General features: G+C 28.5%; 1 protein-coding gene across 8 annotated transcripts in view; it reads right to left on the bottom strand.

Moving 5' to 3' along the window:
* LOC111678725 (double-stranded RNA-specific editase Adar) overlaps positions 1–27,480 on the bottom strand; it is a 300,956-nt gene that overhangs the window by 259,837 nt on the left and 13,639 nt on the right. For 2 of the 8 annotated variants that reach the window (XM_046947518.1, XM_046947524.1), the window contains exons 1-2: positions 24,606–25,489; positions 18,898–19,156 (exon numbers count right to left, since the gene is read on the bottom strand). The exons of 2 other annotated variants lie outside the window; for them this stretch is intronic. In XM_046947518.1, the coding sequence (XP_046803474.1) occupies positions 18,898–18,930 (33 nt within the window). In that variant the 5' untranslated portion in view covers positions 18,931–19,156; positions 24,606–25,489. Of the gene's footprint in view, positions 1–18,897; positions 19,157–24,605; positions 25,490–27,480 lie in introns of those variants that run through there. 4 more of the 8 variants (XM_023440144.2, XM_046947520.1, XM_046947519.1 and 1 more) reach the window with 4 other exon arrangements.

The following is a 27,480-nucleotide window of genomic DNA, read 5'->3' as shown; positions in this document are numbered from 1 at the left end:
AACTGAACTAGAACTGAACTAGAACTGAACTAGAACTGAACTAGAACTGAATTAGAACTGTACTAAAACTGAACTAGAACTAATCTATATTTTAGCCCTTTTAGGGATTCTGAACATATTAATATGCAATACAAAAACCACTCTGGCACAAACTCAAACGAGGAATAGTTTGTTAAAGTATTACGCTCCATTTTAACCCTATTATTGCTTTAAAGAGAAGAAGAAAAGCTAAGAAAGTGAAAAAGGCTTCAAATATGAAACTTTTTTATGCTCTAATTTTGAAGTTGTTTATTTTTCAGTTGCAGCCTTCTCAATTTGTCTTATGTGCGTGTCTCTACATATACATATGTTCGTCCGTGAGTGGTGGATGTATCCTTTTTTCCTACGTATGTTTTTAATCCTTTAGTTTTTATTCAAGTGAAAACTATGAAACTTATACGGGTGTATCCTCAAACTTCTCAGACAGAGCTCTCGACTTTTTTTTCCAAAGTTGTAGTATGTTCTTTTAGGGTTTCGTGGCTTTTTTGCTCCATGTTTTGTAGCTGTCATCGTTTTATGTAGATTTTTGTTTGTTGTCTTTAGAAAAGCACATAAAAAATAATGTTATAAAGTTTGTCATAGAAATAAGATATGATGATGGGTAGGAGTATCGAGTTGATGGTTTTATAGGCTGCGTTAACAGAAAACTGTTTTACAAAGGTACTTCATAATATTATCAGATTTTTAAAGTGTTCTCTTAAGAATCAGGTTTTTTAATTGCTGTGCAAAAATTCTAAAAATAAGTATTTTTAAATCATTATTTATTTGCTAATATGTTTTAAAAGTAAGATTTTTCTATAATTAAAGTTTTTTATTGAATTGTTAACAAAAAATATTTTCTCTCTCTTCAATACAGTTTATCCGTTGCAAAAACGATTAACTCCATTATTAAAATTTTATTTTTTATTTTTTTGAAAAAATAAAAAAAATATAGTCTTATACTATAGTATGACGAGGTTATGGCTAAATCATTTTAACATTATTCTCGCATTTTTCCTATAATATTACTTTCTTATTTATCAAAATGGATTTAATCAATTTGGCAATTAAGCCATTGGTTTTGTAACAAACATTAACAACCGTCTAAGAACTGTTATAAGTACTCGTGTCTCCACTTCATTCTGATGGTTTATTTAGATAATCATAATACATAATATAGAATAAACAAAAAAAGTATAAAGAAAGACAAATTTATGTTGATAATGCTCCTTATTTATACATTGGTTGCATTATATGAGTTTGGGAATAATGTAGGAACATGTTTCCCTCCAGCATGGTTTCTGTTTATATAATATTATTTTTTTTCAACTGCCTTATCATTATTATTTTTTATATCTCTTCTTTATTTCTTTTATACGTTAAAGTCAAACAATTTAAAGATTGTATACAAAACGAAAAATATGTACAAAATTATGAGAAGAGCAAAGAAAATATTACACACACGGAAGTCATTTCTCCCTTTAATAACATAATAAATAATATATGAAATTGCTGCTATTTTGTCTGTGTGGAGTAGGAGGAGGTGGATGATGATAATTTTTATATTATTTAATCTCAGTCGGACTATTGACCTGAATTGTTAATAAGGGCTTTTTTCTTAGTATTTCCATCTAATGTTACTAAATATGTTTCCTTATTTGTTCTTTTTTCTCTATGGGTCTTTCGTTCAAGCGTTTAAATATTGAAAATAAACTAAATTTATATATTCGGTAGAAATTTCTGAATTACATTTCAAATTTTTTAATCTTCTTTTTCAATATGAATTTTTGATTTTCTTTCTATATTTTTATTCAATTAGAGAACAACATTATTTCATTAGTTCTAGTTCAGTTCTAGTTCAATTCTAGTTCAGTTCTAGTTCAGTTCTAGTTCAGTTCTAGTTCAGTTCTAGTTCAGTTCTAGTTCAGTTCTAGTTCAGTTCTAGTTCAGTTCTAGTTCAGTTCTAGTTCAGTTCTAGTTCAGTTCTAGTTCAGTTCTAGTTCAGTTCTAGTTCAGTTCTAGTTCAGTTCTAGTTCAGTTCTAGTTCAGTTCTAGTTCAGTTCTAGTTCAGTTCTAGTTCTAGTTGATTCATAAAAATCAGAATTTTTAATTTTATAAATCAGCAGTATAATTATCAACCTTTTAAACAAAAAAATTAATTTTGACGAAAAGGAAACAGAAGAAAAAAATACAAAAAAAAAAAAATTCCTGCAAAAAATTCAACAAATATTAAATTTCTGGTCGATAGCACAAATTTAACGAGGCTATAAATAAAAAATAATAATATATACAGCAACAACAATAAATAAAAGTTATCGAACATTATAAAAAGTACCAGCAACAGAAATACCAGCAACAACAAGAAACCCAACAACAACCAAATGTTATGCAAAATCGTTAAAAAGGCATTAAATATAATCAATTCAATTCAATTGGAATGAACCAAGACTAACAAACAGAGTTCAGAAATGTAAAAAGTTGGTTAACAACAACAAACTGTAAATACATGATGTTTTCTGTGTTTTTTTTTTTTTTTTTTTTTTTTTTGTGAAACATTAAGGACATTTAACACACAACAACAGCCAATAATTTCTGTGTAAAAAGCCATAAATATTGCTGAAAGCAGATATTTTTTTTGAAAAACCAGCAACATTTTTCGTTGTTTCCTTTTGACACTAAGGAAGTGGGAAGTTTCTAACAAAAGATTCAACAGGGTTTTTGTTTGTGCAAACATCTAAAAAAATAATGTAATGACAAAGCAGTTTTAAGATAAGAGTTGAAGCATGTTTTGTTTAATCTGAAATATGTAAAAAGTAGCCCTACGTTTATAGACAAGTTTATGGTTCCTTGTGTAAAATTGATTGTGTGACATGTGGCATCAAGAGAAGATAACAAACAAAAAATGAAAAAAAAAACTGCAGCATACTGCCAACTATAGTTTTTGATTATATTATATTGCATAATTTTAGGTGTTTTTTAAATAAACAAAAACTTCACTTCTATGAATCTTTAAACACAATTTTTAAGAATAATAGGGTACAAAATAAAAATCAAACAATGGCTACAAACTACTTCATGTTGTTAATTGTTATTTGTTTAATTTATAAAGCATACTTTTGTGTGTTCTTTTAGAAAACATTATAGTTTTTGCTGGGTTATAAACATTTACACATTTTACTACTTGTAAAAGCAGATTCAATTAATATTAAAGTGGTAAATTGCAGAAAAATTATTTTAAATACATATACATGTATAGTACATGTAATAAAATAAAGTTGAAATATTTAATGGAAATGGCAAATTACATTTTAGCAAAGAGTTGCAATAAATGAGCAAATGAAAATGTTCATAATGTTAAATAATGTCTGAAACTCTCAAGTAATAAAAATAATAAATAAATAAAATACTCTATGAATTTCAATGCAATTTTCAAAGAACAATTTTGTTGTTATTGTGAAAACCGCAACTAGTGAAGAAAAAAGGTTTTATAATGTGACCAAATTTATTTTGTTTACTTTAGTTTAATTTTATATATATTTTTTTAATTACATACATAAAGAGAAAAAACACTTGTAAATGAGAATTTTTCTTTTATATTGAAAACTTTTAAAAAATAGTAGTTATTCCAGGCAAAAATCGTTGCACACAGCTTAAAATTATAAAGAAGATATAAATTCTCTAGATACTTGGGAAATTAAAAGTGACCAGTGACTATTTGACAAAATTTTCCATGGGTTGTTTTAGACCAATTTAGCTGAGTTTAAAAAGAAAGTATGATAAAATTCTTGAACAATCTGATATCGAAGATATCTGAAATCTTCAGAAAATTGATTCCAAGTAATATGCTGGCAGCCCCTGGGGTCACGTTACCTTAATAAACTTCCCTCCATTTTTGGTGGCAATCTACCATAGCTCTGGTGCAGAGATACAAGCCGAGTCGGCACAAATCGACGGCGGCTAGCCGCCGCTAATATTTTGCAAGCCGCCGCCGACGCCGTAGCCGCTGATAAAGATTGGAGAGTTTAAGTATTTCAGAAAATAATTTTCACCAATTTGAACGGAGTTGGCACTTTTTTAAATTCTTATGGCTAATTGAAGGGAGTTGCCACACAACATTCTGCCAATATTAAAATAGTTATAACTACTATAAAAATTCCCATTTTTTGCAGAAAAAAACTTATATATAGAGATAGGGGTCTATATAACAGACTATTATACAAAGATTTCTGAATTTCTGAAGAAAAAGTTAAATTGAGCCGCCGCCGATATTTTCTATAAGCCGCCGGCGCAAACCTATAATGGTTGCGCCGCCGCCGAGGTCCCTTGAAGTGGCTGTGGTTTAAACTCAAACTCGACAGAAGACAGAATGTTGGTTAAAGGATAAGATCGGTGCTGTTGCCGAAAAAGCCAACCAGAAGAGTGACTGTGGGGTTAGATGGAAATGCATTTGGGAAATGAAGTGTACACAGAGGGGAAAAGGAATATACACGTATGGTACCAAATTGACACCAAAGTGTTTATAATTTTTCAATAACATACTTCGTCAAAGTATATACATACGTACGACAACGCAACGTTGTAAACATTGCAAGAATTTGTTGCCGAAATCTTAATTGTATACATATCCGTTGTCTAAATGTTAACAAACGTGCTAAGCTCACTATTGACAATGGATTTTTGTCAATATTGAGCTCACAGTGTATTATCTGTGAGTAAAAACTTGTCTTATTTGATGGATTCGTCTTATTTGATTGACCGAACCAAAAAATATTTTTGCATCTCGAATGTTACGAAACGGACACAATTATGTACACAATTTGCCACCTGCATGTGACAAATGTATAAATACCCTTCCCACGTATTTAGTCTGAAAATTTATAGGGAAAGCATTTCACAACTTATGATTGGGTTTAAATTTAAAGCAATTTCATCAAATCGTTTAAGGGATTTATATAATTTTTCATATAAACGGAAAAATATTTCTTCTCTCCGCTGTGGTCCAAAGTTCAAAATGGAATTTTTATTATTTTTACAAAGAGCTTTTCACTCTTACTTTTCTTATGTATTAGACCAGTCCATAAGAAATCAGATTTGTTATGGTAACAGCCTTTTAATTTACAATTTTATAAAAATTTCACTGTTTTTCGTTGCAATCAAAATTATGAAAATATGCTTTTTAGTTTTTTATGGATCCCACTACTGCATGTCTCTACTGCACACTTTATGCATTAATTTGATGTTTTTTTATAATATTTTTAATTTCCTTGTTAAAAGGAAATTATATTTATGTTTTTATTAAGTTTGTGTCTATGTTTTTGTCTGAAGTTCAAGGTGGGCTCCGAACAATTTTATAAATTAAAACAATTAATTATTTTTTAAAAAAATTTAACATTGGTATTGATGAAACGAATATGAACATTTCGGGCTCAAAACATGACCATTTTGGTATTAATTTATTACTTGTACCTTTTTGCACTATAGCCTATTGGGTACTTAAAATGGTTTATAGTGACTCCTTAACAAATTTCTTAAAAATACCAAAGTAAAAGTTGTAAAAGGTTTTGAAAAAATTACACTTCCTCCTACTATAACTACTGGGTATAGTTTTCAACTCCATTTAGCAGAAAACCCAAAAAGTAAAAGATGAATAAATGGTTTGTTGGTTGATTTTTTTTTTTTTATAAACTTTTAATAGCAGTAAAAAGGTAAAAATTAAAAATGGTCGTGTGCCATATACTCTGCTCATCTTGATTGTGAATGTTAGTCAGTCTGTCTGTCTAGCTGTCGGTATAACTGGCAGTATACTACCGTCTGTCTATAAAGTTTTTCTTTTTACAGTGACTGCAGTGCGCTGGTTGAGTTGTTCTTAAGGTGCTCGTGAAGTATTTTTATGTTTCTTTTTCTTTCCAAGTCATTCTCTTTTTGTTGCCATTGTTGTTGCAAGTAGCAAAAACTTTTTGTCTAATATTAAATAAGTATAGTTATACTAGTTGTATGTTATAGTTATTTTAACTATCATTTTCAATATACATGTTTATCCTTATTCATTCATCCAGCCATCTACACATGCCTGCATAACTTTTTTTTTTCTATTTTCTAACATTTTGTTAAAATTTTTCATAGTTGCCTGAATGTATCTCTTTTAGAGCAAAAAGAAAAAACAACAACTACAATAGAACCAACAATATGAAAAAAGTATGTTGCAGCAATTTGGCACGGTGCCTAAATCAATAGAATTGTTGTTGAGCTGCAGCAGCAATAACAACAAAAACAACAAAAGAAAAACATTTTAAAATGGTTGCAAATTGAAAAAAAAAAACAGAAACCTAAAAGAAAAGACACGAAACATAACGAATAGAAAATATTCGTTTGAGAGTTTTTTTCTGGCTTTTGTCATGGCATTTGTAAGCAGTAGGTCTTTATTTTCTAGTTCTTAGCTGGAGAACCCTCGAAAAGTACAAACAAATTGTATGTGTAGCATAGATTTTGGTCAAAATTAAAAAAAAAAAAAAAAATATGAATATGAAATATGAAATATGAATTTTCTACATCAAAATTATTACAAATAATATTATGTAACTTATGCATTACTTTATAATCCAGTAAAAGCGAAATCGCACTGGAAAATAGATTTTATAAAAACCCTACAAATAAAATAACTCTATATAATAAACTGTAGTCTAGTCCACAGTCCAATATATAGTTGGAACTCCATTTTCAGCATAATACGTATGATATCGCCCAGTGTTTAATCTGGAGTGTATTGCAAAGTCTAAAATTTTATATTTAGTCTAAACTACAGTATTATCTTGACCCTAGTCTAGTATACTGCATAGACTATAATATTTAATCTGGTCTAAAGTCTGAACCACACCATAGTTATTGAACACTTTGGACTATAGTCAATTTTAAAGTCAGGATTACATTCTAGTTCATAATCTGATATATAAGTCTGAACTACGAAAGGATAGTTTATTGTCTAGTGTATAAAGTGGACTATAGTGTAGACTATAATTTTAACTATAGTCTAGTTAATGAACTAGTTTACAGTATAAAATATGGTCTTGTCTATACAGATCTATAGTCAAATCTATAAAAGCTTTATTCTGTCTGAACTTCAGTTTAAACTATATAGTCTATAGTTTATCCCGTAGTGCAGTACTAAAGCCCGAACTATAAAGAAGTCTGTAGTCTAAACTATAGACAAGTCTATATTCTGAACTATCAATAGTCAATAGTCTGAACTATATACTGTAGTCAAAACTATTGAAGAGTCTATAGTCAAAAACTATAGACAAGTCTGTAGTCTGAACTATAGATAAGTCTACAGTTTCAACTATAGATAAATCTATAGTTTGAACTATAGACAAGCCTTTAATCTGAACTATAGACAAGTCTATAGTCTGAACTCTAGACAAGTCTATAGTCTGAACAATAGACAAGTCTATAGTCTGAACAATAGACAAGTCTATAGTCTGAACTATAGACAAGTATATAGTCAGAACTATAGACAAGTCTATAGACTGAACTATAGACAAGTCTATAGTCTGAACTATAGACACGTCTATAGTCTGAAATATAGACAAGTTTATATTCTGAACTATAGACAAGCCTATAGTCTGAACGATACTCAAATTTAAATTTTAAATGATAGACAAGTCTTTAGTCAAAACTATTGAAAAGTCTATAGTCTTAACTATAGACAAGTCTATAGTCAAAAACAAAACTATAGACAAATCTATAGTCTCAACTATAAATAAGTCTATAGTTTGAACTATAGACAAGTCTATAGTCTGAACTATAGACAAGTCTATAGTCTGAACTAAAGACAAGTCTATAATCTGAACTATAGACAAGTCTATAGTCTGAACTATAGACAAGCCTATAATCTGAACTATAGACAAGTCTATAGTCTGAACTATAGACAGGTATATAGTCTGAACTATAGACAAGTCTATAGTCTAAACTATAGACAAGTCTATAGTCTGAACTATAGACAAGTCTATAGTCTAAACTATAGACATGTCTTTAATCTAAACTATAGACCAGACTGTAGCCTGAACTATAGACTAGACTATAGCCTAAACTATAAACAAGTCTATAGTCTAGTCTATGGTTTGAATTATAATCTAAAGGCTAAACCAATGTTTTACATTTTTAAAAGTAAATAGAATTTAAAATGTCAGATAAAAAGCTTAGATGACACTAAATCCTCTTAATCTAAAGATTAGTTCCCCAGTAAATACTTTTAACATTTCCTTAAAGATTTAATTTCCTGCTAGACCCACATATTTTTGTTGCAATTAATTGCTTTAGACAGCCTAATGATGTTACTTTTTCTATTGATTTTTCTTAATACTAACAATTTGAATTTTCTTTTTTTTTGTTTATTTTAAATACTATATAATCATTATGGTAAACAACATAGGCAATGTTATGTATAAGTCCCTTTTTATTGTTTGGGTCTGTTATGTTAGAAAATTTGTGTTTTAAAGAATTTAATGTGACATTGATTACATTTTTTTGTAGTGATTTGCTTTATTTTTCGTTTATTTTAAAAATGCCATACGATTAAATTTAATGATTCATTGAATTTAGTATTTAGCATAAAATAGTTAAGGCAAATTTTTTTTAAAAATTCATTAAAATTTGTTTTTTTTTGCCGCTTAGAAAATTAAATAGAACATCTAGTCGCTGTGATGTAAAAGCTTTTATGTTTGCGTATATATTGCAAATACATATTACAAAGTAGGTTTGCAGTTAACCCTAAAGGTTCAACGATTTACTAGATTATCAGTAACAATACAATACCTCTCTTACAAAATACAATAAAAGAACGATTATTGTTAATAAAAATTGCCTGTTAACTTATAAAAACGCTTTAAATGTAATATATAAGAGCCTTTACAAAACTTAAGATTTAAAAATTATATCGTGAAGATAATAGCTCTTGGCTTTTATCGATTTATTTAACATTGTTGTCAAATACAAATATCGTTTGTAAAACTTAATTTTATTTCTATTTAATTTATTTACTGCAAAAAGCTAATTCAAGTCAAATTAATGTAATACTTTTTCTCATTTATAATATCCATTTTCTATTACACATAGGACATTGAAAATTGCATTCAACACATACAATTACAAAATACAAATTGTCATCATCTGTTTTAATGCATTGTCATTTAAAATAATGAAATAACAAACAAACGCCAAATATGTTAAAAATATTGATTGACAATTACCAGCAAAATTTTCAAATAGTAACTGTTTGCTTTTGAGATATTAATGTCTAATAAAGCAATTGATGATTTAACATATTACCGGTAAACTAACATGTAGTCATTTGTTACATTACTTTCAATAAATACTTTATTTTTGTATTATTATTTGTGTACTTTGATTACTACTAATACCAGTTGGAAAATGTCACCCAAAACTACTTGAAAATAACTTACAATTTAGTGCAATTTTGTAAATAGCCAGGTACACTCAGAAAAAATCGTCTTTAAACGATTTCCTTAAAAATCCAGTAAAAAACTTGATTCAGGTCTTAAGGCTTTTTTGAAAGATAAACAATGTTATAAAATTATTTTAAAAATGTGTAAATAATTTTTAATTGTTTGAATATTTTTTTCTTTCTGTGTACATATTCACAGCATAATAAACTAAATAGCCAGTCAGCCAGCATAATCCACTTTATTGTAATTTTAAATGTTAATGATGTTGATTATGATGAGTTTATTACCTCTCACTGCAGCAGTACCCTACTCCACTGGCCGTTTGCAGTTTTCGTTTATAGGAGTTGTAATATTGATTGAAGAAGGAGCGAGAGGGGAGCGTGGTGGTGTTTGGAAGAAGTGTAATACTTTAATACTTGGATTTATTTGACAAAATTTGTGTAATTGACCGTAATATGGAAATAAAAACAATATCGTTTTAAAAGTGTTTGCTGATATTTCACACCGTTGTGAATTGAGTAGAAATAATTGGAATAAACAATCTAGCGGTCGTTAACCATCACCAGAGTCTGGTCTGCAACGATGGCTTTTTGATTTAACAATTTTCAGGAGGTTTAAGGCTTTTCTAATCACTCTTACTTAATTTCATGAAGTAATTCATTATATGGTCAATTACAATTGAGCATTAACCAATTACAATTACTTGTAATGTGTAATGGACCAATACGTCATTGGAATTACTTGTAATTGAAGTCTCATTAACTACAACTGATTACGTAAAGTAATTTATTACATAGTCTATTATAATTTAAAAATATTGCCCATTACAATTACTTGTAATTGTAGTTTCCTTAACTTCAATTACTTGCAATTATAATTGGTTGTAATTGCAATTTACACTTTTTACAATTTTCTTAAGAATAAACTCACAATTACAAAACTGAAAGCACTATTACAAAAGTAATTGTAATTTAGTTACCAAAAGTTTGCAAAATTTCAAGTACAATTACTGAAACTTTCATTACAATTACATTTTTGAGAATTGTAATCATTTCCCTACAAGTATGGTCATGATTGATTCCCATCATTTGATTGAAAGGAGAAAACCCTTTTGGATCTTGTCCTTTGAAAATGTGAGAGCAAATGATCTCTTTGAACGTTGCGCGATCGAAATGTGATAAAGTTTTAACTTTGCACAAATATAAATTACTTTGCACAAATATAAATTTTTAAACTTTTATCTATTTGCATACAAAAAAGTGCCAATTAAGAGAACTATTTTTAAAAATCACCTGTAGTAATACGATTTTCTATTAAATTCAAACTACCGTAAACAATTTTGTCATAAATCTTTATTTCGTTTAATTTCATTTTTTTACAATTTGCCACACTTCGTAAAGAAACTAAATCATCATGTCATTAGACGTGATGTTGAATTACAATTAAATTTACTTTTAATGACAATGGCAATTTATAATTAAAACAAGATAAATGCTGGCAAATGCTCATACAACAATATAAATCCAATGACAAAAGAAAAAGAAAGGATTTTCCAACACAAATCTTTGTGACATGATTCTAAATATTTTGTCTTGTGCGGTTTTGTACGGTATACGTTTATTTAAATGTTAAATTAATTAATCTTTTTGTGTATGAAAATGAAAAATCTCTTGTAAAATTAGCAGACAATTAAAAGTATTATACAAAACAAAAAAACCTTTACTGTAAGGAGGTGCCAATTATTATGGGTTAATTATAAAATAGAAATGTATATAACCCTGCAGCGTTTGAAGGAGTCAATGTATTATGTCAGACACTGAGGAGAATTTTAATTTTTATATAATAAAGAAAATTACCCCATTCACCATCATTTCCCTCGAAGGGAAAATTGCTATCGTGAACTTGTTGCGAACAATTCATTCACAATAGTTGATTTTGTATGAAACAGCTGTTCAATGTTTACAAAATTCCATCAAGAAGTTAGTGAACGAAAAAAGTGAAAAGTAAAATTTCACGTGAAAACATGATTGGCGATAGGGGTGAATATTCTTTCAGAAGAGTTGACCAACATCTTATCACTTCAATAGAACACACAGGTTAACAGCTGTGTGATAGATAGGGTTATATCCCAAAGTATCTGTACAATAGAAGGAATAAGTGTCAACATGTTATCACAAACAATTTTTTCTGATTAATGATAAATTTTAATTTTCAAAAAAATTTTCAAAAATATTTAACAAAAATCCCAAAGATTTTAGTTAAATAGAGTTTCTTTTTCGCAACTTTGTTTTTGTTATTGTAATGATTAACAAGATTAGTATCAATTTTAAAATGCATACCTTTAGCAATTGCACCATGAAAAACTAAAGACTAATTCGTAACAAGAAAATGCCAACGTACAACACACAATCGTGCCAATTAAAGAAAATGAATAAAATTGAAATTGAAACTAATACTAATACTAAAATACTCAAACTGTCAAACACATTAGCCATCAAGATGAAATTGTGTGTAGATGAACCCAGAAATGGACAACGTTTAAGTTGATTAATAGCAATTGACAAACAAATATAAAGTGAAGAATTCAAATAGATTAGAATTGCAGCAAAAAATGCTTGATTTGTTTCTAAATATGTAATTGTTTAATTCACAATTGGAGTTGTACGGTTGTATCTTGGTATGTCGTAATTTTTTTATTAGTGATTTGTTATTGCTTCAAAACAAATTATTTGAAAATTTTGTATGACATACAACGCTATAACGATACGACATCGATTGTGAATTGGACAAATGTTTAGTTGGCTGTACAACTTTCTTTCCAAATAACGGAACATCAACTTGGACTTCTTCGCCGCCACAGTGAATATTTTTAAATCTGCTTTTAAAATTTCTTTCTGGTTTACCTTTCATTAACTCATAGTTAATTATGCGAAAAATAACAAGTTTTGAAACAAAAATCAACAAAAAGTGAAATCTTTCCCGAATTATAAAGAATTTTACTGAGAATTTGGAAAAGAGGATTTATTTGAACTTAGTTTTATTGTCTACTACGTCTATTACGGCTAAGAAGCAAATAGTCTATGGATTATTTTACTTTAAAAGTCCTCAAATGCTCCTTCTATCGATGGTAGTTTTGGTTATCGGAGACCCTATACACAAACCAAAGAAACGGAGAAATCGTTTACTTCATAGTAATAGAATTCCAAGAGAAATATAATGAAGTTACAGAGACGATCTGATGAAAACCTCCAAGAGAATAAATTTTAAAGTTTCATATTTTAACATCCAAGTGCATAAGATTAACCATATCTGCGATGTGCACAACCATATCACACACACATATATAGATACTTTATATACACATATTTTATTATAATACAATTTTACTATTTATCAGTTTAAACCTCTAACGGTTTTAACAACATCAGAACACCATATTTGCTGATCGCGGGAATTAAGGGGATTCATTGTCCTTCTATAAGGAATAATTGTAATTGAAGTTTTACTTGTAATTGGAAATTATTTCTAATTTATAATTAGAAAAAATCGAATTATAATTATTTCCCTTTAATTTACCAACCGATCCTTAATGGGTTAATGCAGAAAAAAACTGAAAGAAATAAAGAATAATCTTTCATTCACTTTACCTTTGGGGACGAAGCGAGTAAGTGAGTGACGGAGTAAGTGTGTATGTTGTGGCATGTGTTGTTGCATGTTCTTGTGATGCTCTCGAGGATTGTGAAAGATTAGCACTTGTGGTATTTTAAGTGAATGATTAAAGAAACCACGACAACAAAAATAAAATGTAATTTATTTTAGCAAATATAAAAACAAAATCATGTTGCACAAGTGAAAGAATAGAGTATGTTTGTAAGTACAAATGTGTGAGGTTGTGATTACAAAAAAATAGAAATAAATATAGGGAAAAAATGAGAAAAAAAACGCTTAAAAAAAACCAAAAATAGAGTTACAGAAATGACAACAACAAATAGCACAAAATACATACATATGTATATAATTTTAGGTGTTTAGAAAAACATTTACATGTTTCAGTGTTTTCTTTTTTTCTTTCTTTTACTTGCGACATGTTGTTGCACTTGTCTTGTCTACTCTTGTTTAATTAAACAAAACCAACAAACCATCCAAGCAAATATTTGAATGTAACACAAATACTAAACAGAGTCCAATAAAACGTGGCACAATTGTTAAGTAATTGAAAATTTTAGAATAGAGCTATATTTTCTCAAGATTATTAAAGAATAGCAAGGGATAATATTCAAAAGAAGCTGAAATAAAATATTCAGCAAATAATTTCACATGTGTGAAATAAATTTCATATAAAAATAAAAATAAATTTTAATGTTACAATTTGAGTCCTTTTTATGACATATGTTTCTCATTAAAAAAATACATACACATACACAATATGTATTGTAATTTAAAATGTTTACATAATTTTCTATTTGAACTTAAATTTCCAAGAAATAAAAACAGGAATACAAAATAAAGCAATTTCAACCACATGTTACCTAACATCTTACATAATCTAAGTTCGTAAATTACCTTAACGAGGGATGTAACAAAAGTTTAAATATCAGTTTTTTTAATTATTATATGCTGCAGTGAAAAGTCTAAAGTCTAGATTAGACTAGTCTATAGTCTAGTCTATAGTTTAGTCTATAGTATAGTCTATAATCTAGTCTATAGTCTAGTCTATAGTCTAGTCTATAGCCTGGTCTATAGTTTAGTCTATAGTCTAGTTTATAGTCCAGTCTATGTATAGTCTAGTCTATAGTCTAGTCAATAGTCTAGTCTATAGTCTAGTCTATAGTCTAGTCTATAGTCTAGTCTATAGTCTAGTCTATAGTCTAGTCTATAGTCTAGTCTATAGTCTAGTCTATAGTCTAGTCTATAGTCTAGTCTATAGTCTAGTCTATAGTCTAGTCTATAGTCTAGTCTATAGTCTAGTCTATAGTCTAGTCTATAGTCTAGTCTATAGTCTAGTCTATAGTCTAGTCTATAGTGTAACCTATAGTCTAATATATAGTCTAACCTATAGTCTAATATATAGTCTAGTCTATAGTCTAATCTACAGTCTAGCCCATAATCTGGTCTATAGTCTAATCTACTGTCTAGCCCATAATCTGGTCTATAGTCTAGTCTATAATCTAATTCATAGTCAAATCTATATTCTAGTTTAAAGTCAATTCTATAACCTTGTCTATAGAAAAAACTCGATGTACTTAAGAATACCAACTAAAAACCTAAACTGATAAAACAAACCATCTCTTGCAACCCTTGTAACATTTCCCCATTTAAGAAAATTTTGAAAATAAAAAAAGGAATGAAATAAAATTTTTATTACACATTTCAAAATTATGTTGCTGCTGCTGGTCAGAAAATATTATTAAAACAACAAAAAAAATAAAACTGAAAGATGTACGCAAATATTTTGACACAGTTTGCATTTTTTTTACACAAAACACCTGAGGGCTTGTAAATCATATTTAAATCATAAATAAATGGAAATGACAATTTGAAGTAAAACAATAATGAAAATTAAAGCAATGAAACTGATTTGATAAAATAAAGTTGAAACAATTGTTTTCCTTTTTTCGAAAGGATTTAAAATTTAAACAATTTAAAGTGTAATAAAACTGCAATTTATTAGGAAATTGTTTTTGTTTTCCTTAGTTTGTTGTTATCATAAAATAATAAAATATATTATATAAGGCATAATGAAACAAATAACTACACTTCACTAAATAATTGCTAAATTTCTTATATTCCAATAAACAATTTTACATAAATTTCCTTTATTGCTATCAAAATTTCCAATCTGTTGAAATTAGTTACAAACAAGTGGATTTTACTTACCCAAAATTATTAGTAATTCATTATATTTTATTACATTCTATTATAAGAGAAATAATAGTAAAAAGAAAAAAATAAACTCATTTCCAATATGGAAATTCACCTATTAAACCAACATTGTGTTGGATGAATATTTAAATTTATTGAAACATAAATAATAATAAAACTTTCAATAGAGCAATTTTTTTTTGTTGTTAATAAATATTTCGTATAAAAGTTAAATAAAACAACAGGTGAATAAAAGAAGAAATCAAATGAAATTAAATGTTTGTTAATTAAATAAACACACAACGAACAGGCAGACAGAGAGACGGACGTATGGTTAGACTGACATGCACAACAACAACAACAGCTGTCTAAATTAGGTAAAATCAAATAAAATTCTAAACAAAAAGTTTTATTGTGGCAAACAAAAAAAAGCGAAAGTTAATTGCACAATTAAAAATCAATTTTTATAATTAATGCAAAAAAAGATCAAAATGTTTTCAAGTTTTCCAAGAAAATTAATGAAAAGTAATCAAGAAAAAAAGATATAAATTTTTTTATAAATTTTAAATATAAATTGGTAAAATTTTATTTATGTAAAAAAAATGTTGATGTTTAAGGTAAAGTAATTTAGTTTCCAGTTAAAATATATTAGATATAAAAATATTTTTCTTTTAAAGTAAATGTAATGCTTTTGGTTATAATTACTCACTATATTAGGCATTACATGAGATTATTTTGTATCGGAAAACGGTCTTTTCTTTAACTTGTTTCGAGAAATAAATTATTTCAAAACTGCTTGATTCGCTGACTTAACTTTCGAAAATGTGTTTTTGAATATTTTAAAAGATTTTGACTTTTATAAAACCACATTTAGATTTTTATTCCCAGCAAAAATAAAGCGAATTACTTCCAAACGAATGACATTTATCACCACTTCAAAAGTAGCACTTTGTGAATTTGTTTACCTTCTGTGGAAGTGATATTTATTGACTTCCAAAGAATACAATTTTTTAAATTAAACCCATTTTGTTGTATTCTATAATACTACAATTTCCAAAAAATGAACATAAAAAATACTTACTGAAAACGACTTCAGATGTAGTGAATTTGGAATCAAATAAAAAGAACATTACACCTATGATAAGCCTCTGTTAAAATCATCATCACATCTTCAGGTCTTTCTCTGTACTTCCATAAAGTAAATTCTACTTCTTTTTCGCTTCTTCCGAAGTTCTTTTTCTGCTGGGTTGTTTTTCAAAACTATTGAAAGTTATAAACAATTTATATCCATTGATGAAGTAATCTTTGCAGTCATAAGCCAAATAGGACTTGATGTCCTAATCAGTCAAAATGATCGTCAAACTTTTTTTGAAATTAAAAGTTGTGCTTTATTTAGTCTTTTATAACTAAAACTATTTAAAATTATAGAAAATTACGTTTATCAAAAGATGATAACAGGTTATATGATCTTCCTTAAATTGATCGTTCGACCAAAGAAAACGTCTTCTTAATTATTTCGACTTATAAAGGCTTTTGGGCTTATAGTTGTATTAAAAGTTCTGAAGATTTTCATAAAGATCAGGCTTTATTTAAATCTAGACCCCACATAAAGTATACTTTTTATTAACACTACACAGAGGGGAAAAATATACTCGCCTGACACCAAAATGTTTATAATACGACAACACTATGTAATGTAGACAACGCAACGTTGGCAACATTGCAACAATTCGTTGTCGAAATCTAAAAGTTATACACATCCGTTAAAAAACGTGATGGGATTACTATTGACAACCTTATTATATGATTTGAGAAGTTTTTAAACTTTCAAAGATAGGCTAGACAGTTAAGCTAAAGAGTGGACAGTGGACGCTAAACTGCTCAAATAATAGAATAGAATAAAAATAGAAGTTTAACAAAGATCTTTTTTTTAAATCAAGCCTAAAAAATATTTTGTCAATGCATCCGAAAAAGTCAGTCATTTCCAATAACGTCTAACCACCTAGTTGGTTCTAATTCGTCTTTCGTCAGGGATGTACTCTTAATAAACGAGGGTAAAGGTAATCGCCACTTTATTGTCCCCTTGTAAGCGAGGGAGTGGGTGGACACTTAAAAACTAAGCTTCCTGTCTTTCTCTTTGTAATTAAATTATATTATTTTCTGAGACTGCTGAGAGTTTAGAATACTTTATGAGTCACTCAAATAATTTAGGACCAGGCAATCATACAATTCAGTAGAATTTTATTAGATCCTGCATAAAAAACTTAAGATAAATGCGTTAATATTTCGTCCGGCCTATTAAATGCTCATCGGTCTTAAACAGGGTTAGGAGTGTAAAAACAAACACAATTATCACTAGCGAAGTCGTCAACAACAATTTTTATCACTTGGACGCAGGAAGTAAACTTAAACCTCGGCATTGTGGTCGATGGAATCCAAATTCCAATCGTATACCACCCACACCACTGCAATCACTCACAAATTGCAAAGTAGAAACAAAGTTCTCAAAGCGCTAGCCGCAGCACTTGGGGTATTGATAAAGAAACCCGGTCCTCCCGGTCAATGAACACAATGTCATGTTGACTAAACAGTTCCTCCTGGCATATTATCGGAGAAGTCATCCCAATTTTAATATCACACGGTTGGATACTCCCACGAAGAAAGCAAGAGTAGTTCTGGCACAACCAAGATCAGGATGGAGGAACAGGCGCATATAATGCCTACTGATCACGTATAGACCATGCCGTCCCCAACGAATTCCTGCATGTGGTCAGGGCCCTCATGACACCCACCACATTTTAAATTGCTCAGCCAACCTTATTTTGGACGCATCCAGTAGAACCCCCCAACCTGATTATTGTATAGCTTTAGCTCTTACAACTTTAAACAACCTTCTACAGCAACCGTCGTAAGACAGTGTTATTTAATAAAACAACAACAGAAATGCCAAAAGCAATATCTAAACAATTAAGAAGGAAAAATAACTTAAAACAAAAAAATATGTAACCAAAAATACTCATAAAAAAGTAAACAGTAAATTTACACATTTCTTTCCCAGACTTGAAATATACAAACACACAATAAAGGCGATGACGGCAAGGCGACTGATAAGGGAAAACAAATGACAAAAGTGAAAAAAGTAAACAGTAACATAATTAAAGAAAATTAATTGAAAATAAATAAAATTGTTTTTGTAATAAAAGTAAATAATTTAAAAATAAATAAAATGTGTTTTGTATTTATTTTTGTTTGAAATTAAAACCCAGAACAATGACACCGTTTGTAAAATACAGCGCAAAAATTAACTAAATTATAATAAATTTTTTTATAATTTATTGAATTTAAGAAAAATGTTGGTTAAATGTTAAAATTAAAAGCTATTAGTAGTTAATAACTATAATTAATTAAAAACTACTTGTTTTTTTTAAGGTTAAACTACAAATAATTTATGCTAAAGTTAACTACTCTATAAGAAAATTTAAAGGAAACGTTCAAAAAAAGAGAAAAAAGTGAATTTTGAAATTTTGTTTTAAGAAAGAAAAAAAAAACTACTTACATGCGGCGAAAAATTTGTAGCGTTGTTTAACATGATTTGAATTTTGAGAAATTTGTTTTTGAAGTTGGTTTCTTTTTGTTTTCAAACTTTTCGATTTAATTGAGATTCTCAAAACTTAAAATTTCTTGCAAATATACTTTTTTTTAGTTTCAACTATGTAATTTTGTTTTGAATTGTATGGTAGTTATGTAGGCAGTATGTAGGGTATAATTTATAGGAATTTTGGTTTGTGTTATATGATGAAGTATTTTTTGTAATGCTTAAAAGAAAATGGGAGTAAAAAAAATAAAAATTTTAGAATAATAATTAAGGATTAAGAAAGAAAAAATAATAAATATCATTATTATGAACAATATTCAATGTTGTGTGTTTGATTGAAATTGTTTATGTTTAAATAGTTGGTTTTTTGATTTTTTTTACAATTTTTTGTTTTATTATTTTAGCAAAATTTATACAAAAAGCAAAAAACTTTATTTGTAGGTTTTATAGCAAAAAATCATTTATTTTTTATATATAAATAAAGGTTAAAGATTAAAGCATATTTCCAGGGGATAACTATTGAAATAACAAGGTGCTGTAAGTTTTGTCTGGTAGAGTAGTTCAACACATCCTAATATACCCCCAAAATCATTAGAGTTCTCAAAAAAATATTTTTAATGATTTTCGTATCTAAAAATGTTTTCCTTAAATGTTATTAATCCGGTTCTATTATAATCGGTTGTAGTTGCTGGAATATTATCCGTAGAAGTTGACAGATAGAAGGACAAACTTCGTTAAGTTGAATTTGAAAGTGATTTTAAGTCGATTGAACCATAGGTGAGTAGTTCAAAAAGTTGTACAAACAAAAACCACGAGTTTTCAAAATTAAGTGAAGATATCTCTAAATAGATGTTAGGATATTAGAAGTCTACTTATTGTTTGTAAGTCATTACTACAGTCCTTCTTAGTATTGCGAACAGTATGTAGTCAGTCATTGAAAGTTGTTGAATTAATGTCGATGTGCTTTACGTGAACACCTGCAATGTGAGCCTTATTTCAAGGAGGTCTTTTAAAACCACTGGGTGAGCTTCTGTGTCGACTGACACGCCGGTGTCAATTTTCGTATATGAAATTTCCTGTTCAACACACGTAATCTTTGTTCAATTACTTGACCATTGCTTCTCATTGCTTAACTTTCGATATGCAAAAACATCACTTTCGTTTACAACCAGGCAGATGGGATGGTCTCTGTAGAGCCGACAACAGCACCTAAAGACGTAACTGGTAGACCGAAGTACGAATCTATCAAATAAACCAAAGACTTTGTTCTTACACACAAAGAACTCACTGTGGTAAATCTGGTATGAAGAGATTTTTCTCTGAAGATACCTTGACAAGGAAGAAATATTCAATGGTATCACTTGTATATGATACCTTTCATCCATCATTCTTCAATCTAGCATACTTCTCATTCATCCGATACACTCATAGAGAACAACATCCGACCGATTCAATTTCAATCACCCGACGAAATTTTAGACTTTTTAACCGCATCTCACTCTTTCTGATCTGTGTTTAAACCACAGCCACTGTGGATTCGGAAGGATCCTCAATTAACTGACCAGACAGGACATAGTCCTGCGAGTAACTGACCACCCACAATAACAGATTATGCGGTTCTCTGGTTCGACCCCATGTCAAATCATTCCAAGGAATATTAAAGGAGTAAAATGACATCACCAGTTTATAGTCCCGGCAGACTAGAGGCACTGGCAGCAACTTTACTTCCCGGGATTGCAATAACACCAAGATTTGGTCATTCAATAAGGAAACTTCACAGTGCAACAGTCTCTTAACCGCATCTCACTCTTTCCGAAATTGAGCTTAAACCTCAGCCACTGTGGATTCGGAAGGATCCTCAATTAACTGACCAGCCAGGATATAGTTCTGAGGGCAACAGTGCACCCCATGTCAAATCATTCCAAAGAATGTCGAAGGAGTAAAATGACATCACCAGTTTATAGTCCCGGCAGATTAGGGGCTCTTTTCCCGGAGATTGCAATAACACCAAGATTTCCAGGCTCCCGCCGGAAAGTATGTTGTTGAGTAAGTACAAGTCATTACCATGTCATTTCTGCGTTATTTTCTTTTAGTAGGCATATAAGCTTTTGTAGGAAAATCTGTATTTCTTTCATGTTTAAACCCATCAAACAGATAAAATCATATAAATTAGTATTAATCCAAAAATATTTAGATTTTTCCAAAAATTTCTTTTAATTTTCTACCTCAAAAATTCTAATCCAAAACAAGCAAAAAATAATCCAAATGGAATATAAAACATGATTCTAATTATTTACAACTTTTTTGTCCATTAAACATAACAACAACATGCCAAAGAAAAAAACACCCCAACATTTTCTCTTACAACACATTTTCTCTTGCAACATTTGTTACAACAAAATTGTAAAGAAAAAATATATGAGAAAAAAACTCTATTATTTAACGTCACCGCAGTGGCATCTCTACAAAACGCAATGTGACAACAAATAAATAAGAAAAAAATTATAACAAAAACAACAATAGATTTTTACGGGAATATGGGGAAAAAGAAAAAAATCGATAAAATGACAACCGGGGTAAAATACAAGAAATTAATAAAACTGAGAGAAACAAAAGTATGACCGCAACAAAAACAACATGAAGAAAACTGAGAGGCTGCAGCATGTAATTTTTGTTGTTTTTGATAAGAAAGAGCAGGTGAAAAGAAAATAAGAAAAAAACGCATTAATGAAAAAAATAACAAAAAGTACCGGATTTAGTGTTGCCGGACAAAGAATGATATATTTAAAATGTGGGGAAGAGTAAATGTAGGAAGTTTGGGAGTATGTATTTTTAAAATATTTAGTTTTTTAAATATTCAACAAATTAAACCTTTAATAAATGCTTATAAGATCTTACAACGTTGGCAGGTAAATATTCAGAAAATGACAAACAATCGTGTGAACTTTAAATTTTTGTTTTGTAACGTTAGAAGAAGCATTTCTGACAATGTTGCAAGACAAAAATTGTAAGTTAACACGGTTTTTAGACATTTTTCTGCCAATATGTACAAAGCTTAATGAACAGTTGTCAGATATTACCACGTTGTAAGTAACATGTTCAGGAAAGTCTGACAATCGAGTGAACTTACATATTTTGCTTTCACACGTTAGAAAAAAATTCCGACAATATTGTAAGACAAATATTTTAAGTTGAAGTTAGACTTTTTCTGAACATTTGTTTCCAATATTGTAAGATATAACAAACATTTATGCATAGCTGAATTCTTTCCATTTCAATTCATTAATTCGTAATCTGTAAGCAAAAAATAGGTCCATACTACCTGTTTTGGAATCACTTAACATATTCTTTTCTATGTGAGATCTTATAAGTAATAAAAATTTAAAGTTATTGGTTTGGGTGGTTCCCGACGCAATCTATCGAACAAATTTAAAACTTCACAAGAATACCTTGTGAACAAAATTTCAACTAAAACTAGTTGTAATTTATAAAACCAAAAAGAAATTGAGTTATTTTAAAGTTGAGTTGTAAATCGTAAAAGAGGCATTTATTAAATATTTGAATAGAAAAACTTAATTCTTCTAAATAAAGTGGAGAAATTTTTGACATCTTCTGATGGTGACAGAATAAAAAAAATAATAAAAAATATTATTAAACTCTTCTTGTTCTCTTGACATTGACTTTTATTTAGTCTCAAGCTTCAAAGATATAATAAACCAGCAAAAATGAAACGAAGTACTTCTAAAAGAATTATATTTATAACCACTTCAAAAGTGGAAGTTGTAAACAATTTATTTACAAAAGTTAATTTTATATGGAAAAGCTGTTTAATGTTTACATAATTTCATCAACAAATTTCACAATATGGATATCTTTTCACGACAAAAACGAATTGAAAGGAGTCCATATTTTACGTAAAATGTTGAAAAGGGTGTATGTTCATTGACTTAGAAGCGAAAATAAATGTTTAATTTATTTATGTTAATATTGTTTAAGTCAAATTAGTTGAATTTTATAATACTATAATTTTATTTCTTAATAACTTCCAAATAACATAAAATTTACATCTTCAGAATGACCTCAGAAATAGTGAATTTGGAATCAAATAAAAGGATCTATCTTCTATGAAAATCCTGTGTTAATATCTTTAATTTCTTTGGTTAATTTGATTTCTGATTTCTCTTCTTTAAAAGTTCTTTTTTTTTTTGCTGGGAATTTATAAAATATAACTGAGTAAAAAAATTAAAATGACAGTTTTTAATCTTACTTTAATCAAGATCCAACGTAATGGCAGTCCACTAAAAAAACGTTTTATATTTCAATACAATTGATTGATTTTCAGATGTGTTTATTTAGTTAACGAAACATCGATTCAGGACTTAGTTGCTCAAATAATTGTTATTGATATTAAATTTATATATACATATGAACATATGAACATGGAATGGAATAAGTAATTTTGTATGGAATTTATATGAAAAGATAAAATTTTTAAAAAATTTGTTAAATTAGCTACACTTTCTGAAAAAAATAATCAAAAATGTGTAAAAACGTATGATTATTAAGGTTTCTTTCGGGAATTGTTATTAATAAAACAGATTTTGCTGATTAAAAAAAAAAACTACTCGAAAACTTATCTGATCAATTTAGATAAAACCTAAGAGTTTAATGGGTTCTTTCTAAAATTTGTTATTTATGAACAGATGCTATGTTAAAAAGACTTTTCTGGTAAAACAAAGAAGATTCGGGTAAATTTTAAAAACTGATTTCAACATTTTTTAATTTTACACAGAAAAAAAGTTAAGCATTAATATTATTTCATAAATTCCTATATTGTATGAATTTTTCAAATTTTATATTTTTCTATTAATTAAAAAATGTTTGAAATTTTCTTTGGAAAATTTTTTATTTCTTTATGATTTTAGATTGAAAAAAAAAATAAATTAATTTATAAATTTTCTGAAATGGATGTTTAGCTTTATTTGCCAACAATTTAATTATTTTTTAACATTTTTATTTATCATAAAAATTTGCTAGTATCTGATATTCTGAAAGAAATTGAAGATATTAATTGGTAACGAATATTAATTGCAATTTTTCTATGAAAATCAAATAAAATAAGCAGAAAAACAGAAAAAATCGTTCATGTACCAATTCATTTATTTAATGAACTTTTACCCCCTTGTTTTGTAAAATACTTCACCATGCGTTAAAAATATTTTTAAACAAATTTTTGAAAATACAAAAACAATTTATATGAGGAAGGGATTTACAAAATAAACCCCTTATTTTCTTAATGAAAATGGTTTGGGAAAAAAGTCATGTTAGATCCATTATTACAAAATTCATTACAGATATGAACTATTTTTTCTGTGTATTTAATTTATGAAAATGATAACTGTAATGTTATTTTCGGGTATTATTTGTAACCCCCTGGATAAATATAATATATACAATCTGGCAACTTTATTTCACATACAAATTGTGAGCACACAGCATTTTATCCAAAAGAGACTTTTGTTGTTTTGCATAAATTAACGAAATTAATAAATTTGTATATAAATAAGAAAAACATAATTTTTTGCTTTTTGTATAAATGAAAAATTAAAAAGATTTTCGTCTAAATTTAAACAAAAATTAAAAGAAAATTAATATTGTTGTATGCCTACCTTTCGTTTAATATTAAAACATAGACTGTGAAAACGTTCTTAGAAATTAATTTTCTCTTTGGCTTTTTCTTACTTTTTTTGTATTTATTTGTTAAACACAACACACACTGAGATAGATACAAATAAAAGAATACGACACTAATTTAATTAGTTAAACAACTAACAAAGAATGAAAAGAAATAAAGAGTTTACAGATAAATAAATAAATATTGTTTATTAAATTTGCACAGTGTTTTCGTTTTTTTTTACAATTTTCTTATTTTTTTCTTCAATGGATAGAGATGGATATTATGTTGTTCTTTTTTTAATGTTGTTGTTGTTTTTTTGTGGTATTTATTTGTTAAATACTTCCTTTACTACGTCACAATGAGAATTTAACGAATTTTGTATTTAGAACGTTTACAACAACCACAAAAAATTAGAAAAATGAAAAAGTTAAAAAAAAATAAAAATATAGAACTAAACAAAACTTATACAGCCACACACATTGAAACACCACTATAATCTCCGTGTGTGTAACACAGGAAAAAAACCAACAACAAAAAAGGGTGCAAGTTTTTTAGCTTGTTACGAACGAATGTAAAGAAAAAAAATTTACTTTTTTCTCAATTTTTGTAGATTTTTTTTCAATTTCAGCAAATTTGCAGTTATATAAATGGAGTACAGATTACTAGACAGTTAGAAGATACACGTCTTCTTTATTCAATTAAACTTTTCTTATTGTTATTTCTATTAATTTATATAGTATTATTATCATATCATCTTCACTTTAATTTATCCAAATTGGAAATTTTCTTCATTCACACACAAACAGTAGGGAGAAAAAAAATAAAACAAAATTATGCACACGCGACTCGATGGAACATGACCGTACCGTACAAAAGCTGAATTGAGAATGAATGCAAAATGGTGCTCACAAAATGCAGTTAATTTTTTTCCTCCCCCCAAATAATAAAAATTCTAATTTGCAAATGTCAAAATAAATGGGAACGTTAGAAAATTGCAGTAAACAATAAATGGGGTGAAAGAAGAAATAGAAAAAAGATTGTACTAAAAAGTGATGCCAATTGAATAGACGTGCAATATGCGGTTGCCACATTGGAAGAATTATATGATTCGTATATTTGTACCATTTTTATAGGATTTTGTCATTCATGGGCAACCATTTCACTGAAGTGATGTTTGCTAGACACTAAGGTTCTATAAATCGGCTTTCGAATAATCGAACAATTTACTTTTTGTCGAAAAAGTCGACTTTGTTAATAAAAGTCGAAAAAAATCGAAAAGTCGAATAGTCGAAATAAGTCGAAAAGTCGCAAAAAGTCGCAAAAAGTCGAAAATAGTCGAAAAAAGTCGGAAAAAGTCGAAAAAAACAAAAAGTCGAAAATAGTCGGAAAAAGTCGAAAAAAATCAAAAAGTCAGAAAAAGTCGAAAATAGTCGAAAAATGTCGAAAAGTCTGAAAAAGTCGAAAAAAGCCGAAAAGTCGACTATTTATAAAATACATATAGTCGAAAAGTCGAAAAATCGACTTTTCATATAATGCAAAAAGTCGAAAAGTCGACTTTTAACTAAATGCAAAAAGTCGAAAAATCAACTTTTAACTAAATGCAAAAAGTCGAAAAGTCGACTTTTCGTTTCAACTATAGAACCCTACTATACACCATTTTTGGAAAGCTTATATTTTCTATGATCTGTTTTTGAAACCTAATTAGACTATATCCGTTTATAGTTTAAGGGTCTATGTTTCAATTTATTTTTATTGACATCGACACGGCAGCGAATGTTAAAAAGAGTATACTGAGAAGGTGCAAATTGAAAAATTAAAATTTTCTGATTTTTTCGTGTCTGCTAGACTACCACGTCGGTCCCAGAGGGATAAATTGCCGATGAATGAAAAAACTCATAAAATTGTTAATTAGAGAATTTTGTTGTTGTAACAAAAACAAAATACAAGTAAAATTTTAACTCAAACTACTCACACGTTATCTAGAAACAACACATTAATCTGGCAACTCTCCTCACTAACCAAATGAAAACAGCTCTGTATTTTCAAAAACAAAAACAGCTGTGCTGCAGTAGTCACTGTAAACAACTTTCTCACAAATTGCGTGGACAATTTGCTTTTTTGTAATTACTTACAATAAGAAAAAATAAATTTAAGAAAAAATGAAAGAACTACCACTGCCAGAAGTACAACAATTGATACACGATATTAAATTGAAGTAAGTTAAAAGTGTTTTATCGGTTTTTTTCATTTTTACAATTAATTATCTTGTACGAGTAGAAAGGTTGAAGGCTCCTTCAATATAACCACAAAATCATTGGAATTATTTAAAAATTTAATATTGAATACCAAATGGCAACATGCAGAGTAAGTTAAAAGAAATAAATTTTTTGAATGATAAAATTGAAGCATAATTGTTGTTTTTAGGGAACTAATGAAAGTAATACGTACCCAGGGCCATATTTTGCAATCAGCTTTACCGCAAGAGACGGTGGCCGCTAATATGACCCGTAGACTGTTAAAGATTGTAAGGGAAGAATTTGATGTACTTCAAGCGAAGGTAAGTTGTATGTTAATGTAATAAATTACGTAGGTTTTAGTTAAGAGGAGATATGCATCATAGAAATTTAAACCTCCACTCGGAGTACATAAGGTCCAGATAAACAACACTAGAAGAAAAGAATTAGAATGACAAGAGAGGAACGGCCAAAGATTTTCAACTCAGCAACAGTTGTATCAGGGACGAACATCCAGTTACAGCCAACCTGTTACAACAACAAGAGAGGATAGATAGATAGATAGATAGATAGATAGATAGATAGATAGATAGATAGATAGATAGATAGATAGATAGATAGATAGATAGATAG

Source organism: Lucilia cuprina, chromosome 3 (genome assembly GCF_022045245.1).
Source record: "Lucilia cuprina isolate Lc7/37 chromosome 3, ASM2204524v1, whole genome shotgun sequence".
NCBI classification, from domain to species: Eukaryota; Metazoa; Arthropoda; class Insecta; order Diptera; family Calliphoridae; genus Lucilia; species Lucilia cuprina.
Note: the sequence above shows the minus strand (reverse complement) of the source record. Positions and strands in the feature narration are given on the sequence as shown.